Source organism: Oncorhynchus tshawytscha, linkage group LG20, assembly GCF_018296145.1.
Source record: "Oncorhynchus tshawytscha isolate Ot180627B linkage group LG20, Otsh_v2.0, whole genome shotgun sequence".
Lineage (NCBI taxonomy): Eukaryota > Metazoa > Chordata > Actinopteri > Salmoniformes > Salmonidae > Oncorhynchus > Oncorhynchus tshawytscha.
In genome coordinates, this window is record NC_056448.1 from 36,990,825 (window position 1) to 37,005,892 (window position 15,068).

General features: G+C 45.0%; 1 protein-coding gene across 7 annotated transcripts in view; it reads right to left on the reverse strand.

The window, feature by feature from the left end:
- Positions 1-15,068, reverse strand: part of LOC112220088 (NACHT, LRR and PYD domains-containing protein 4B) — a 30,550-nt gene that overhangs the window by 13,585 nt on the left and 1,897 nt on the right. For 2 of the 7 annotated variants that reach the window (XM_024381698.2, XM_024381699.2), the window contains exons 2-8: positions 5,641-6,062; positions 3,589-5,254; positions 3,088-3,366; positions 1,951-2,976; positions 1,254-1,859; positions 540-1,147; positions 155-412 (exon numbers count right to left, since the gene is read on the reverse strand). In XM_024381698.2, coding sequence (XP_024237466.1) covers positions 155-198 — 44 coding nt within the window. In that variant the 5' untranslated portion in view covers positions 199-412; positions 540-1,147; positions 1,254-1,859; ... (2 more) ...; positions 3,589-5,254; positions 5,641-6,062. The other 5 variants (XM_024381696.2, XM_024381695.2, XM_042302611.1 and 2 more) reach the window with 5 other exon arrangements.

Consider the following 15,068-nt stretch of genomic DNA (forward strand, 5'->3'; position numbering starts at 1 on the left):
TATAAATTAAAGGAACACAAAAAAACATAATATAATGCAAATGGGTGTGCGACCAGGTTGTCTGTTCACGTCGCTCATACCCAAAAACACAAACTTCAATCAAGTAAAAGTCACATTCAAGGTAAGGGATGCTGATAGACAATTGGACAGTGACCTGAGCTCAGAGACTCTGTGTAGAAGAGTCAGAATGCTCTCCATTTCCTCCTTTGGAATGATGGTCAACAACAAGTTGAGTTTGACACCGTCACTGTAGTGCAGGGCAAAACGAAGCGCTTCACAGTCATCATGGTTCAAAACCAGGTTGTTCAGGTCGATCCAGTCATCTGATGACTTCACTAAACTGTTCACCAAGTGACCAGCACGTTGCTCATGTATTTCTCTCAGAGCTGTCCTCTCAAACTGGGAGCTTGTCCTGCAGACACAAAGGAATACGGTACCAAGTGACATAATTACTATAACAGGAAAACAACATTTTCATTGTTGGAATCATGCAACATATTCGATATGAACTAGAAATCAATATCTTGTGTCACCCAGACCTTTGAAAGTGAACATTCTTCAGCAAAGGGAGGAGATAAGGTATGTATTGGTCTCTGATTCTGCTCCTCCTGAGGTTGATGGTGATGGGTTGTGTGGTGTGGTGGTCTTCAGCAGGTAGTGAAGCACATCCCAGTCCAGTGTACAGTTAGACAGATCACTACCCGACTTTTCCAGAAAGCATTGGGTCAGTTCCTCATCCTGAGCCTCATACACCACAACAGCCAGCTGCTGCCGAGTCTCCTTACTCAGTCTGTCATGGAAACATACACAAACCCATCTTTCAAAACAATAGCACACCTCACAAAACAAAAGTCCATATTTTTTCAAGTGTGAAGAAGATCTAGAAACTTGCCTGATAGTGAGTGGACCCTGATGACACAACAAGGTAGTGAGAAGGAAACCCTGGATTGGACAGTCTATCAGATTTAAGACCCTTACAGTCCAAACTCTAAGGAGTAAAGCTAAACCACTGAGCACTCTACACTGCACCCCTTCTTTTGGAATTGACCTAGACAAGACAAGAGTCAGCTCCTCAACGACCATTGGTCTTCGGCATGTCATTGACCTTGCCAATCTGGCCAGCTTTGCTGTTGACATTTCGTTTACCCTGGAAGTCAATACAAAAAAAGAGGACTTATTCTGCAAATCATGATCAAAATGCTTTTTTTTTACCCCCACCATTCTACATTAAAATACCACTATCAAAATCATACTTAAGTTTGTGAAACTCTTTCACTTGCTTGAAGAGTAATGCAGCTCCTTGGAATGAGATACTATCTGGGATGAGACTGACGTTGAGTTTTTCTCCAGGGGCAGATTGGCCTAGGACTGCACCTACTGCCTTGCAGGTTACAGTGGGCAACCACCCTGACAATGTGATGGTGTAGTCTAGGGCCTGGAGGAGTGAGGAGGCTAGCTGTGCATCCCATTCTGAGCCGACAGGGAGTGCACCCCACAGAGACAGCTGGAACTGGTCATTACAGCTTAGAGAGCCCTTTCTCTCCGAGAGGTCTATGGACCAGACTGCAGGGGCTGACCGATAAACAGGAAGTAATGCGTGACAAACTTTTCTGCCTGTTTGAGTCTCGTAGTCTTTCCCATGTGAGAACAGATCTAACAGAAACAAGCACCTTTCTGGAGAGTCGTCTGAATGAGCAAACCCAAGAACTGACAACAGTTCCTCAACAGAGCTCTGTCCTGTCTCAGTGTTGTCCAGATCTCCATGATCAAGCAGGTGCAAAAGGAAGAATCTCTTTAGTTGCTCAGAAGTCAGTGTAGGCATCTTCACCTCTGTATCACTCTCATCTTGAGGAATAATCCTGCCAGAAAACAATGTGTTAAGCCATGAAATGGTGGAACAACTATTATCACCTACTGTATGTGTTTGAAAGGGACTGACCATTGACCTACCTCAGTTGTGAAATATATGGTAGGCACCGAAGAAAACTCTCTATTTTGCTTTGATCAGTTTCTAGCCAGCCCTTCAGTCTAACTGGTTTCTTCTCTGTTTGGAGTTTCAGCACCTCAAGTAGGATGGAGGCCTTGTCTGTACCGAGGTCAAGGACCCAGGCTGCAGGCTGAGCTGACTGAAAGACTGTCAACAATGATGGGAGAATTTGGCCCTCCAATTCAAGTTCAAACGACTTTGCAGAGGAGTATAAATCTAGCAGAAAATCACTCTGTTCGTCTTTGTTATCACTCGCAAAAGGGAAGTTTGAGTAGCTGCATACTGTCGACAGCATCCTCAGTGTCTCCTCTCCTGTCTCAAGCTGACGCTGCTTTGCAAAACAGAATAGTTTCAAAAGGCCTTCAATGGTTCCTTTAGTGTCATCATACTGGATCAGAATGCAGTCATTGAACCTGTTCATAGAGAACTTTTTTTTTAATGACCACACTCCATTAGGACCTTTATGCTAAAGCTATAGACAATGAAAAGTGTTAGCCTGTAAATCGCATAAACAAAATGGGTTTCAATCAGACAAATAACAAAACATAACTTGCCTTAGCTGTGAAATATAAGGCAAACAATGAATGAGGCTCATGTCACACTCATCATTTGACCACCACAGCTCCACTGGTTTCTTCACGTTTTGGAGTTTCATCACATCAAGGAGGACAGAGGCCTTCGTATCAGCAAAGTGTATGTACCAGACTGCAGGAAATGACTTGAAAACTGTCTGCAATGTTGGTAGAACTGCTACCCCTTCATCATTCTCATATTTTCCTATATGTTGGTACAAACTCAAAATGAATTTGCTCTGTTCCTCTAAAGAATATGTGCTAGCCAGACAAAGCACTGCTTGCAGGTCCTCTACCCGTTTCAGTCCTGTCTCCATCTGGTACAGAGCCCCGTGCAGCAAGATATCCTGCTGGAAGGACCTCACCTCCATTTTCCATGCCACTAATGATCGTCTCAGATCAACAGGTTTAACAAACCTAAAATAATGGTTTTATACAATGGTTATACAGTTATCATAATGATGTTTGAGCTCAGCTACATAATAAACAACCTACATAATGACCCTCCAGTACATTTAATGTACCCACCTGATAGCCTCAACGTTTGGCAAATGGTCAAATATGCTCTTTCCCAAGGAATTAGCTGCATGCAGTGAGTTGTCAACCAAATGTAGACAGAATTTGACCTTCTCTGGTCTCTTGTGCTTCAGGACCTCTCCCACTCTCTCCCACACCTTTTGGTCCTGTTTCTCCATGACTCTTAAGTGAATTTCATATTCACACAGTCTTAGCAAGCCTTCAGAGTCACTCGGGTTCCCTGAGTCAAGAGCAGCTTTCCACACCTGACATTGTGTAGTGGGATCCAATCTATTAACACAAGTTATGTTACTGTAATTATCTAAAGGCAAGATGATAGTGTTCAAACCATGTTATGTACCATGTCAATGTGATACTTTCAGAATCTGTTAAAGTATTGATACAATATCTTACCAATTAGTATGAATATACTGTCTAAACTCTTCCAGCCAGAGCTGAGAGCACTTCCAAAGCTACAAGCATACTGGAAAGGGTCACTGATAGCAGACTCACCTGAGACATTGAAGATTTTTCAAAGAGCCCAGAATCAGCCTCAATCCTGGATCAGAGAAAGTGCAGTCAATCAGGTACAGACAGACATTCTTGTTTGTGGACTGGTTGATCACATATGACACAGCACAGCACTGTTGAGGATCGAGATATTTTCCACTGAGATCAAGCTCATACTCCACTTTTTGTAGAAGGAGTGAACAGGCTTTGGGTGACTGGTGCTCATACAAGCACTGGCAAACGAAGAGGAGATCAGCATCCAACTCGGTATGGGACTCATCATGTCCCTGTAGTATTGCAGGCCTGAGGAAGGAGTCTATGACTTTCTCAAGGTATATGTCAGATATTTCCCTTATCTGGTCCTCTGGCACTACACAGTTAATCAATTCAGCAATGTCACTGGACAAGAGTCCACAGAGGAAGGACACAATGTACTTCAAGTACTTTCCTTCTTCTGTCTGACACTGTTGAAGGACGGAGGTGATGTTTCCAGGTGTCATCAACAGAAAAAGAGCAGCCCAAAACTCCTGCATCGTGTTGTGGAGAAAAGCAAACGAATGGCCAGTTGATGATTCCTTTGCTGCACTGGACGTCAAGAACGCATGTTGAACACTGTTGTCCTTGCAATCCATTTCTGTCAAGTTCACGGTTTTCGCAAGTAATGCTTGGAAAGAGTTTATAGCTAGAAACTTGATGTTCCCCATATTGTCATGAATGTACTTATCCAGATACTCAACATTTTGGTCACCATGTCTTTTCATGCAATGACGAAAGATCCGCACATACATTTCTGTTATGGTGCATGGGTGGTTTTTAGCCTCACAGGGACTAAATGAAATACAAGCAGTCACTATGAAAGCGTACATTGGGACATGGCATAGACTGAATAGTGCGTCGTTGCTCGCAACACTACAAACATAGTCATCCTCAGTGCCTAACCTCCACTTTAAGTAAGCATGGATGGACTCATTGTTGAATCCTTGGACCTCCACTCTGTAAGACGGCCAGTCAGATAAAAATTCGCAGTCTTCTGCCTCTGGTCTGCACGTGGTCAGAATCTTGGCATCACATAGAAGTTCTTTTGCCAAAATGTTATTTAGCACGGGGTTGCCAATCACATCCATGATCCCATCAAACACAAAGATAACATTTTCTGAATTATTTTGAATATCACACAGCACCACATCCTCTGCGCCTTCCTCTGGCTTAAGGTATCTTTCAAACAGCAGAGACCTCAAGGATGAGGGCTGTGAAGAGTGAGACATTGATCTCATCGAAGGCTCATCAAAGTAGAACATATAACTCTCTTGAGGATTCTCATTCTCTGCCCAGATATTTAAAACTTGCTGGACAACAGTTGTCTTTCCAATGCCAGGTTTACCAACAAGTAGAATCTTTTTCTCACTGCTTTCCAGTAAGTGACCAGGGGACAGTTTTCCCTTATCTCTTGGAATGTAAGTCTTAAGTTTCTTAGAGCGTGCTTTTTTGTACTTGCTTTTAGTTTTGGACAGCTCACTCGAGTCGGTGTCCAAAACGACAGGAATGTAAGTAAAGGGTTTGCATTTTGCCTTGTCTTCGAGGAAATGCATGTGCTGGTCCCACTTTGCGTGAAGAAACTCAACAGCTTTTGTTCGCAGCTGCCTTTTGTACCTCTCACAAGGCCCTGATTCTGGAGAGAAAACAGACAAGAATAATGAGAAAACACTGACATTTCCTTACATTTTCCATACAATGACTACTTCAACCTTGTGATGCTACAAACTTGTTGGATGCATTTGCAGTTTGTTTTGGTTGTGTTTCAGATTATTTGAATGAAATGAATGGTAAACTATGTATTGTGTCATTTTGGAATCACTTATTGTAAATAAGAATATAATGTTTCTAAACACTTCTACATTAATGTGGATGCTACCATGACTACGGATAATCCTGAATTAATCGTGAATAATGATGTGTGAAAGTTAGAGGGTCAAAGATCATACCCCAAGACATGCTAACCTACCCTGTAATCTCAACTCTATTGTCGTATACTAGCAGCTGGATCACGTTACGTACCAGAGACGAGGCCACTCTGTAAATCGGGGTCATCTGTAAACGAAAAGCAGCTGATCCATTGATGTAAATCTGGGTGGCGAGGTTGATTCTGGGTAGGGTTTGTTCTTGGTAAGGTTTGGTTCCTTGTGTTGTACAATATTTTTAACAGTTCATAACTGGCATATTCCCCTTTCTTGATAATCATGTCCAGCATCTTTCTGGTTTTGACAGACCTATTTTTATGGAATTTAATTTCTCTAACTTGTTTTTTGCTGAAGATGTTATTCTTTCGCATCTCATCAACGACCAAGGAGGGTTTCTGGAGGTGACCCTCAAGAAGAGCTCTGCCATTTTGGACATACTCAAAAGCAGACTGCTGTGTGCTTGCCATGTTGTGGGTTCCCTTACAGCTTCATATCTGTAAACTTTGTCTGCCTTCGTACCTGTAAAATACAGTGTCAGACATAATGTTATGAAGCTACATTAAAATTCCTCAAGCATACAAGTATTTTACACCATTTTAAAGAAAATCCTTGTTAATCCAGCCACAGTGTCTAATTTCAAAAAGGATTTACAGCGAAAGCACCACAAACGATTATGTTAGGTCACCACCAAGCCACAGAAAAACACAGCCATTTTTCCAGCCAGAGAGGAGTCACAAAAAGCAGAAATAGAGATAAAATTAATCACTAACCTTTGATGATCTTCAACAGATGACACTCATAGGACTTCATGTTACACAATACATGTATGTTTTGTTTGATAAAGTTCATATTTATATAAAAAATCTGAGTTTACATTGGCGCGTTACGTTCATTAGTTCTAAAGCATGCGGTGATTGTGCAGAGAGCCACATCAATTTACAGAAATACTCATAATAAGCATTGATAAAGATACGACTAATATACATGGAACTTTAGATAAACTTCTCCTTTATGCAACCGCTGTGTCAGATTTCAGAGAAAGCAAACCATGCAATAATCTGAGTACAGCCTTTAGACAACAAAGCTGCCAAAAAGATACCCACCATATTGGGTAGTCAACATTACTCAGAAATAGCATTTTAAATATTCACTTACCTTTGATGATCTTCATCAGAATGCACTCCCAGGAATCCCAGTTCCACCATAAATGTTTGATTTGTTCGATAATGTCCATCAGTTATGTCCAAATATCTTCTTTTGTTAGGGCATTTGGTAAACAAATCCAAAAGCGTGTTCAGGTCGCGCCGAACGTTGGACGAAAAGTTCAAAAACTTCCGTTACAGCCCGTAGAAACATGCCAAACTAAATATGGAATCAATCTTTAGGATGTTTTTAACATACAACTTCATTAATGTTCCAACCGGACAACTCCTTTGTCTATGCAAATGAAGTGGAACGTAGCTACCTTTCACGTGAGCGCGCCAGACCGAGGCTGCAGCACTCTGCCAGACCACTCACTCAAAGAGCTCTTATGAGCCCCTTAAGAGTAGAATCCTCAAAACAGGTTCTAAATACTGTTGACATCTAGTGGAAGACTTGGGAAGTGAAACATAACTAATATCCCACTGTATCTTCAATGGGGGCTGAGTTGAAAAACTACTAACCTCAGATTTCCCACTTCCTGGTTGGATTTTTTTCTCAGGTTTTTGCCTGCCATGAGTTTGGTTATACTCACAGACATCATTCAAACAGTTTTAGAAACTTCAGGGTGTTTTCTATCCAATACTAATAATAATATGCATATATTAGCATCTGGGACAGAGTAAGAGGCAGTTCACTCTGGGCACGCTATTCATCCAAAAGTGAAAATGCTGCCCCCTATCCCAAAAAGGTTAAGAACACCTACTCTTCCATGACATTGTCTGACCAGGTGAATCCAGGTGAAACCTATAAACCCGTATTGATGTCACCTGTTAAAACCACTTAAATCAGTGTAGATGACCGGGAGACAGAAGGATCTTTAAGCCTTGAGAGAATGGAGACATTGTATGTATTAGAGGTCGACCGATTAATCGGAATGGCCGATTAATTAGGGTCGAAATCAAGTTTTCATAACAATCGGAAATGGGTATTTTTGGGCGCCGATTTTTAAATATATTTTATACCTTTATTTAACTAGGCAAGTCAGTTATAAACACATTCTTATTTTCAATGGAGGCCTAGGGACAGTGGGTTAACTGCCTTGTTCAGGGGCAGAACGACAGAGTTTAACCTTGTCAGCTCGGGGGAACCAATCTTGCAACCTTACAGTTAACTAGTCCAACGCTATAACCACCTGCCTCTCGTTGCACTCCACGAGGAGACTGCCTGTTATGCAAATGCAGTAAGCCAAGGTAAGTTGCTAGTTTGCATTAAACTTATCTTATAAAAAAACAATCAATCATAATCACTAGTTATAACTACACATGGTTGATGATATTACTAGTTTATCTAGCGTGTCCTGCGTTGCATATAATCGATGCAACGCTGGGGGATGATTTAACAAAAGTGCATTTGCAAAAAAAGCACAATCGTTGGACGACTGTACCTAACCATAAACACCAATGCCTTTTTTTAAATCAATACACAGAAGTATATTTTTAAACCTGCATATTTAGCTAAAAGAAGTCCAGGTTAGCAGGCAATATTAACCAGGTGAAATTGTCACTTCTCTTGCGTTCATTGCACGCAGAGTCAGGGTATATGCAACAGTTTGGGCCGCCTGGCTCATTGCGAACTAATTTGCCCGAATTGTACGTAATTATGACATAACATTGAAGGTTGTGCAATGTAACAAGAATATTTAGACTTAGGGATGCCACCCGTTAGATAAAATACCGAACGGTCCCGTATTTCACTGAAATAATAAAGTTTTGTTTTCAAAATGATAGTTTGACCATATTAATGACCAAAGGCTCGTATTTCTGTGTGTTATTATGTTATAATTAAGTCTATGATTTGATAGAGCAGTCTGACTGAGTGATGGTAGGCAGCAGCAGGCTTGTAAGCATTCATTCTAACAGCACTTTTGTGCATTTTGCCAGCAGCTCTTTGCAAGCACAGCGCTGTTTATGACTTCAAGCCTATTAGCCTAATGGCTGGTGTAACCGATGTGAAATGGCTAGCTAGTTAGTGGGGTGCGCACTAATAGCGTTTCAAACGTCACTCGCTCTGAGACTTGGAGTGGTTGTTCCCCTTGCTCTGCATGGGTAACGCTGCTTCGAGTGTGGCTGTTGTCAATGTGTTCCTGGTTCGAGCCAAGGTAGGGACGAGGAGAGGGACGGAGCTATACTGTTACACTGGCAATACTATAGTGCCTATAAGAACATCCAATAGTCAAATGTATATGAAATACAAATGGTATAGAGAGAAATAGTCCTATAAATACTGTAACGGTTTTCTAGTGGTGATGAAGGAGAGTCGGACCAAACTGCAGCGTGTCGATTGCGATCCATATTTATTAAACAAAACGTAAACACGACTAAACACTACAAAACAATAAACGTAATGAAAACCGAAAACAGCCTATCTAGTGCAAACTAACAGAGAGTACAAGTAAGACACTAAGGACAATCACCCACGACAAACTCAAAGAATATGGCTGCCTAAATATGGTTCCCAATCAGAGACAACAATAAGCACCTGCCTCTGATTGAGAACCACTCCAGACAGCCATAGACCTTGCTAGACAACCCACTAAGCTACAATCCCAATACCACCACCAAAACCCCAAGACAAACACACCACAATTACAAAAACCCCATGCCACACCCTGGCCTGACCAAATACATAAAGATAAACACAAAATACTTTGACCAGGGCGTGACAGAACCCCCTAAGGTGCGGACTCCCGAACGCACCTCAAAACAATAGGGAGGGTCCGGGTGGGCGTCTGTCCATGGTGGCGGCTCCGGCGCGGGACGTGGACCCCACTCCTTTAATGTCTTAGTCCCCTCTCCCTTCGTCCCTGGATAGTCCACCCTCGCCGCCGACCATGGCCTAGTAGTCCCCACCCAGAACCCCACTGGACTGAGGAGCAGATCGGGACTGAAGGACAGCTCGGGACCGAGGCAGCTCGGGACTGAGGGGAAGCTCGGGAGTGAGAGAAAGCTCAGGAGTGGAGAAAGCTCAGGAGTGAGAAAGCTCAGGAGTGAGAGGAGCTGAGTGAGAGGAAGCTCAGGAGTGAGAGGAAGCTCAGGAGTGAGAGGAAGCTCAGGAGTGAGAGGAAGCTCAGAAGCTCAGGGTAGAAGCTCAGGCAGGTAGATAGATCTACCAGCTCCTGGCTGGCTGGTGGTTTCAGCAGATCCTGGCTGACTGGCAGATCCTGGCTGACTGGCAGATCTGGAAGAGTCTGGTTGACTGGCAGATCTGGAAGAGTCTGGTTGACTGGCAGATCTGGAAGAGTCTGGTTGACTGGCAGATCTGGAAGAGTCTGGTTGACTGGCAGATCTGGAAGAGTCTGGCTGACTGGCAGATCTGGAAGAGTCTGGCTGACTGGCAGATCTGGAAGAGTCTGGCTGACTGGCAGATCTGGAAGAGTCTGGCTGACTGGCAGATCTGGAAGAGTCTGCAGATCTGAGTCTGGCAGATCTGGAAGAGTCTGGCAGATCTGGAAGAGTCTGGCTGACTGGCAGATCTGGAAGAGTCTGGCTGACTGGCAGATCTGGAAGAGTCTGGCTGACTGGCAGATCTGGAAGAGTCTGGCTGACTGGCAGATCTGGCGGCGCTGGGCAGACTGGCGGCGCTGGGCAGACTGGCGGCGCTGGGCAGACTGGCGGCGCTGGGCAGACTGGCGGCGCTGGGCAGACTGGCGGTGCTGGGCAGACTGGCGGTGCTGGGCAGACTGACGACGCTGGGCAGACTGACGACGCTGGGCAGACTGACGACGCTGGGCAGACTGGCGGTGCTGGGCAGACTGGCGATGCTGGGCAGACTGGCGATGCTGGGCAGACTGACGGCGCTGGGCAGACTGGCGACGCTGGGCAGACTGGGGGCACTGGCGGCGCTGGGCAGACTGGCGGCACTAGCTGCTCCATATAGGCTGACAGCTCTGGCGGCTTCTTACAGACTGACCGCTCTGGCGGCTCCGTGCTGACTGGCAGCTCCTTGCAGACTGGCAGCTCCTTACAGACTGACAGCTCCGTGCAGACTGACAGCTCCGTGCAGACTGACAGCTCCTTGCAGACTGACAGCTCCATGCAGACTGGCAGCTCCATGCAGACTGGCTGCTCTATGCAGACTGACAGCTCTGGCTGCTTCATGCAGACTGACATCTCTGACTGCTCCATGCAGACTGACAGCTCTGACTGCTCCATGCAGACTGACAGCTCTGACTGCTCCATGCAGACTGACAGCTCTGGCTGCTTCATGCAGACTGGCAGCTCTGGCTGCTCCATGCAGACTGGCAGCTCTGGCTGCTCCATGCAGACTGGCAGCTCTGGCTGCTCCATGCAGACTGACAGCTCTGGCTGCTCCATGCAGACTGACAGCTCCATGCAGACTGACAGCTCTGGCTGCTCCATGCAGACTGACAGCTCTGGCTGCTCCTTGCAGACTGGCAGCTCTGGCTGCTCCATGCAGACTGACAGCTCTGGCTGCTCCATGCAGACTGACAGCTTTGGCTGCTCCATGCAGACTGACAGCTCTGGCTGCTCCATGCAGACTGACAGCTCTGACTGTTCTATGCGGACTGACAGCTCTGGCTGCTCCATGCAGGCTGGCAGCTCTGGCTGCTCCATGCAGGCTGGCAGCTCTGGCTTCTCCATGCAGGCTGGCAGCTCTGGCTGCGCTGAACAGGCGGGAGACTCCGGCAGCGTAGGAGAGGAGAAAGGCTCTGGCTGCGCTAAACAGGCGGAAGGCTCCGGCAGCGCTGTAGAAGAGAACAGGCGGGGCTCTGGCTCTGCGCTGAACAGGCGGGAGGCTCCGGCAGCGCTGTAGAGGAGAAAGGCTCTGGCTGCGCTAAACAGGCGAGGCACACTGAAGGCCTGGTGCGTGGTACTGGAACTGATGGTACTGGATCGAGGACACGCACAGGAAGCCTGGTGCGGGGAGCTGCTACCGGAGGGCTGGGGTGTGGAGGTGGTACTGGATAGACCGGACCGTGCAGGCGCACTGGAGCTCTTGAGCACCGAGCCTGCCCAACCTTACCTGGCTCGATGCCCACTCTAGCCCGGCCGATACGAGGAGCTGGAATATACCGAACCGGGCTGTGCACCCGCACTGGAGACACCGTGCGCTCCACAGCATAACACGGTGCCTGCCCGGTCTCTCCAGCCCCCGGTAAGCACAGGGAGTTTGCGCAGGTCTCCTACCTGGCATAGCCATACTCCCTGTGAGCCCCCCAAGAAATTTTTGGGGCTGACTCTCGGGCTTCCATCCGCTCTGCCGTGCTAGCTCCTCATAATGCCGCCTCTCTGCTTTTGCTGCCTCCAGCTCGGCTTTGGGGCGACAATAATCTCCAGGCTCATTCCAGGGTCCTTTACCGTCCAATTCCTCCTCCCATGTCCATATCTCCAGGTGGTGCAACCTCTCCCACTGTAGCTGCTGCTGCTCCTGCTGCTGCTGCCTCTGTTGCCTCTTCTCCTGTTGCTCCTTTGGGCGGCTACACTCCCCTGGTTTAGCCCAGGGTCCTCTCCCGTCGAGGATTTCCTCCCATGTCCAGAAATCCTTATTTAGCATCTCCTTTTTCGGCTTCTCCTGCCTGTTGACACGCCGCTTGGTCCGTTGGTGGTGGGTGATTCTGTAACGGTTTTATAGTGGTGATGAAGGAGAGTCGGACCAAACTGCAGCGTGTCGATTGAGATCCATATTTATTAAACAAAACGTAAACACGACTAAACACTAAACACTACAAAACAATAAACGTAATGAAAACCGAAAACAGCCTATCTAGTGCAAACTAACAGAGAGTACAAGTAAGACACTAAGGACAATCACCCACGACAAACTCAAAGAATATGGCTGCCTAAATATGGTTCCCAATCAGAGACAACGATAAGCACCTGCCTCTGATTGAGAACCACTCCAGACAGCCATAGACCTTGCTAGACAACCCACTAAGCTACAATCCCAATACCACCACCAAAACCCCAAGACAAACACACCACAATTACAAAAACCCCATGCCACACCCTGGCCTGACCAAATACATAAAGATAAACACAAAATACTTTGACCAGGGCGTGACAAATACTATATTAACTACAACCTAAAACCTCTTATCTTGGAATATTGAAGTCTCAGCGGTCTTAGTGCCAGCATCTGTCTGTGGTGGAAAATAAACAGCCACGAAAAGTATAGCTGAGAACTCTCTAGGCAAGTAGTGTGGCCTGCAGTTTATTACAATATACTCTACTTCAGGCGAGCAAAATCTAGAGACTTCCTTAGATTTCGTGCACCAGCTGTTGTTTGAAAATATGTTCCGACTGCATGGTCGGAACTAGAAGCACAAACATTTCGCTACACTCGCATTAACGTCTATTAACCATGTTTATGTGACCAATCAAATTTGATTTGCAGTTGTACATCACAAGCATTGTAACTGTGGCATCACCCGGGAGAGATCCTCATTTTGTTCCCGCTGCAGATTGGAGTTTGGTTTAGTAAGGGTCTCGGACTAAGGCGATTGGATGCACGTTTGTAAAGAATCCCCCCTCATGATTGGAGTGGAGACACTTCAGACTGGTCAGGCAAATTTGTTCTCCGCACTGATCAAAGTTTATTGACACTGCCACCAACCATTAACATTAGCATTTTCTAACCAAAACACAATTTAATTCAATGTCCCCCAGTTTGCATACTCTGAATTTCATGTCCAAATAATCTCTAAGTAACTTCAAACCAAGTCATCCAGTTTTGAGTATTGACCTTTAAAAGAATGCCTAGAAGGCCAGCATCCCGGAGTCGCCTCTTCACTTTTGACATTGAGACGGGAGTTTTGCCGGTACTATTTAATGAAGCTGCCAGTTGAGGACTTGTGAGGCGTCTGTTTCTCAAACTAGACACTAATGTACTTGTCCTCTTGCTCAGTACTTGTCCTCTTGCTCACTTTCTATTCTGGTTAGAGCCAGTTTGCGTTGTTATGTGAAGGGAATAGTACAAAGCGTTGTATGAGATCTTCAGTTTCTTGGCAATTTCTCCCATGGAATAGCCTTCATTTCTCAGAACAAGAATAGTCTGACGAGTTTCAGAAGAAAGTTCTTTGTTTCTGTCCATTTTGAGCCTGTAATCGAACCCACAAATGCTGATGCTCCAGATACCCAACTAGTCTAAAGGCCAGTTTTATTGCTTTTTTAAAATCAGCCCAACATTTTTCAGCTGTGCTAACATAATTGCAAAAGGGTTTTCTAATGATCAATTAGCCTTTGAAAATGCTCAACTTGGATTAGTTAACACAACGTGCCATTGAAACACAGGAGCGATGGTTGCTGATAATGGGCCTCTGTACGCCTATGTAGATATCCATTTTTTTTATCTGCCATTTCCAGCTACAATAGTAATATATATCACCATGACCTACTGCTGCTTATCAGGAATTGAACAGGCTGTGAGTGGACAAGTAGGTGAGTGAATGCCATAATATGACATTTGAAATATATCTATTCCTTTGAAACTCATGGTTGTAATGTTTACTGTTCATTTTATATTGTTTATTTCAATTGTGTTTATTACATATTTCAGTTGCTTTAAATAAAGCCATTTGAATTGAATGGTGGAGAGGATGAGGGCCGGAGGGGTGTGTGTGCGTTGAGAGCACTGGTTGAACGAGTGCTACAGCAGAGGTCGCTGTGTCGCAGAGCAGCACGCACGTACAACTTTTTACCAGTTGTAGGTAGTCTATTTAGATTGGTCATAAAACATATTAACGCGCTAGAACTGATAACAGTGACAAAGCATTGGAAAACGACTAGGCGCACTACAGCTCGTTAGATAAATTCTCTCTGAGGTGGTTTAAAGTGAACTGCATTCTAATTTCGACTTTTCTCATGGATAACAGTGTCAAGGAAAGGGTTTTACTTATACTCAGTTCTAGGGTCTAGAGCGCATCACGAGTAGAAATTTGAAATTGAAGTTATGGACCTCTTGCTCCTACTTTGACGCAGACGTCCCACCTAGAGCTCTGGAAATGCAAATGCGCTACGCTAAACGCTAATAGTATTAGTTAAAACGCAAACGTTCATTAAAATACACATGCTTGGTATTGAAATAAAGCTACACTCGTTGTGAATCCAGGCACCGAGTCAGATTTTTAAAATGCTTTTCGGCGAAAGCATGAGAAGCTATTATCTGATAGCATGTAACACCCCAAAAGACCCGTAGGGGATGTAAACAAAAGAATTAGCATAGTCGGCGCTACACAAACCGCACAATAAAATATAAAACATTCATTACCTTTGACCATCTTCTTTCTTGGCACTCCTTGATGTCCCATAATCAATACTAAGTCTTTTTTTTTATTAAATCGGTCCATATATAGCCTAGATATCG